The sequence below is a fragment of the Galeopterus variegatus genome, unplaced genomic scaffold, assembly GCF_000696425.1.
Source record: "Galeopterus variegatus unplaced genomic scaffold, G_variegatus-3.0.2 Scaffold1462, whole genome shotgun sequence".
Taxonomy (NCBI): Eukaryota; Metazoa; Chordata; class Mammalia; order Dermoptera; family Cynocephalidae; genus Galeopterus; species Galeopterus variegatus.
Genome location: NW_007727573.1, coordinates 95243 through 97951, shown reverse-complemented (window position 1 = coordinate 97951; position 2709 = coordinate 95243). Strand labels below are relative to the sequence as shown.

The window sequence follows — 2709 nt, the reverse complement described above, 5'->3', positions numbered from 1 at the left end:
GGGATCCGAACCCTCGGACGGGAGCGCCGCCGCGCTTCCCAAGCGGCGCACTATCCAGTGCGCCACCGGGCCGGCCCCAGAAGTTTCACACTTCTAAAGGAAAATGTTTTCAGAAAATGAGTGGAAATTGGTGATAAAGGTAAACTCGCTTATCCTAATCCAAATACTAAATTACACAGAATACAATGCTTCAATTTCACCTCGGACAGCTGCAGCGGCCCAGGGTGGCCCTGACTTCGCCATAGGACATTCTGGGAAGGTCGCTTAACCAATCAGCGCCCGGTTTCCACGGGTCAAGTCTGCATAAAAATGCCTGCCCCTTCCGTTCCTACAGTGTCATGATGCAGAAACGCAGCGGCACCCTGGGGCTACTAGCCTTAAGGGCGCTCGGTCTTCGAGGCTCCTAAAGGGACTTTCACAGCCACTCTTCCATCAGGCCGGGCCCACGGATGCGATGGGGGCCAGTCAGGCTGTCCCCACTCTTCTGGATTCTGTGTCAGGACACACACGCTGACAGCATGGCTAACCTTCTGGGGGTTGTGGACATCTGGGAGAAGCCGAATTAAACAACAGATCTACTCCCGAGTAAATGAAACGTACGTGCAGGCCAAAGAGCCTGCGTATACAACCTCCGTGTTCGCGAGTCTTTAAGACCCACGCTGGGCTCCCTGGGGTGGGGGCCGCAACCACTCACCGAAACCAGCGGGACGCGCAGGTGATCCCCCTGCAGCCGGTTGAAGGCGGGGAAAGTGCTCCAGGCGAGGAACTCGCCTTGCTCCGGTCCCAGAAGGGCCACGAGCAGCACCTGGTGCTGGAAGCGCACGGTCGGCTGCTCCTCGTAGCTGCTCCGCTTCAGCCAGAACCCTGAGTTAGAGAGGGCGGTGGGAGGAGGTCAGGAAGGCCGGCTGGGCGGAGCGGGCCGCCGGGAGCTGTGTCGCGCGCCGGCCGGGACAGGCTCACCGTGGCTCCGGAAGGCCACCAGCAGCGGCGGGATGTACGTGAGGGCGGCGGCCAGGAGCAGGAACAGCGCGGCCTTGGAGCAGAGCCCAGCGCGGTAGCCGCGCTCCGTCGGGTGAGAGAAGAGCTCGTAGAGCGCCATTAGCTCTGCACGTAGTCAGGCCACGAGCCGGGACCCCTCCGCGGTTTCAGACGGACGACCAGGTTTGGCTTCTCCTGGTTGCCATCGTCTTGGTCTCCACGGCAACCGACGGCTCAAGGAAAAGAGCCAATAGCAAGGACGCGGCGCTCTAGTGGGGGTGGAGCTAACGGGGGGGGCGGTGCCCTCTGGGGGACACCGATCTCTCTTTACGCGCTTCGTGCATTTCTTTAAAGGCCGGGTAGACTGTTTCCAGGCACCAAAGTTGTAGCCATCGTGTAGCTTAATGTGTGTAAAATATGGGCTGGCCGGTTAGTTCCCTTGGGAGAGAATGTTGCTGATAACACCAAAGTCAAGAGATCGGATCAAGGGGCCTGCCCTGGCTCACTTGTGAGAGTGTGGTGCTGACAACACCAGGTCAAGGGTTAAGATCCCCTTACCTGTCACCTTTAAAAAAAAAAAAAAAAAAAAAGATCGGATCCCCATACCGGCCAGCCGCCAAAAAAAAAAAAAGTGTGCAGAATAAGATGTTCATGAAAATTGACTTAAAGTAAATACTTGCTGATGTGTCATCTCTTAACCCCCAATGTGGTTCATACTGAAGTGTAACCAGTGACATAGACGTGGCCGTGGTCCTGGACCTGTCCGGGCTAAGACCAAAGCCAAGTTCCTTTGCCTTCAAATTTTCTGTTGCTTCCACGGTGCTACATAGCAGGACATACAGGGATACAGAAGGACACAAATCCCCTGGCTCTTCGAGGGGTGGAAAGCAATTATGACATAGCTCTCTCTGATATGCTTTGTTACCTTGTATTGGGTACAAGCTTGGCTATAGGTTTTAGATGAAGCTATGGTCCTCCCTCCCAAAAGATATCCCTCACTTGAGTGCTTTTTCCCCCTTAAACAATATTTCGAACATGGCAGAAGGATTTTTTTTTTAAACTGTGGTCCACAGCCAAATTCTTCATCCAAAGGCCCTGAAGGATCACACTGCATTGTCAACAGATAGCGTGAGGTTTGTGCTCAGAATGGAAACCAGTAGTCGATGCCCCTATTTTGAAGGCAACCTAGCTGTTAGATGAAGAGAACAGCTGAGGTCCTAACAAAACAGATCAACAGAAAAGGCTAAGAACTGCCCGTTGGGAAAACTATCCCAGGATCGTTACCACAGTCCTAGATGACAATGTCATCAGCCATAAAATGCTTTTGACATATCATCCAGTCCAGTACTACTCATTCTTGCTTTAAATCTTTTTTAGGGTGGCAACATAAGCCTTAAATACAGCAGTTGTTAGGCTTAAATCTCTGTTATGATTCTGATATTATATCTATGCTTCAACTGGATGACTTTCATTTATTTAAATAACCACTAAAATAAGGGTCTTCTGGAATAGATGGATATATGATAAACCCCTGAGGGTGGCTCTCCTGAGGAAGAAGGTGTCTGCCTCCAAAACTCCTTAAGTCACTGCTGAAACAGAGAGAGGTGACTGCTAAGAGTTTTGGTGTATGAAGTGCTTTAGCCTTCCCTAAATGCCATGAGTTTTGCAAAAGTATTTAGTAATAAAGGATGCTAATATTTGCTCTTTGCTTCCATGTTTTTTGTTTTGTTT

General features: G+C 51.4%; 1 protein-coding gene across 2 annotated transcripts in view; it reads right to left on the bottom strand.

Moving 5' to 3' along the window:
- The window catches only part of TMEM231 (transmembrane protein 231), a 19196-nt gene extending 17698 nt beyond the window's left edge, over positions 1–1498 (bottom strand). For both annotated transcript variants that reach the window (XM_008577214.1, XM_008577215.1), the window contains exons 1-2: positions 961–1498; positions 695–864 (exon numbers count right to left, since the gene is read on the bottom strand). In XM_008577214.1, the coding sequence (XP_008575436.1) occupies positions 695–864; positions 961–1099 (309 nt within the window). In that variant the 5' untranslated portion in view covers positions 1100–1498. The remainder of the gene's footprint in view (positions 1–694; positions 865–960) is intronic.
- Between the last annotated feature and the right edge of the window lie 1211 nt (positions 1499–2709).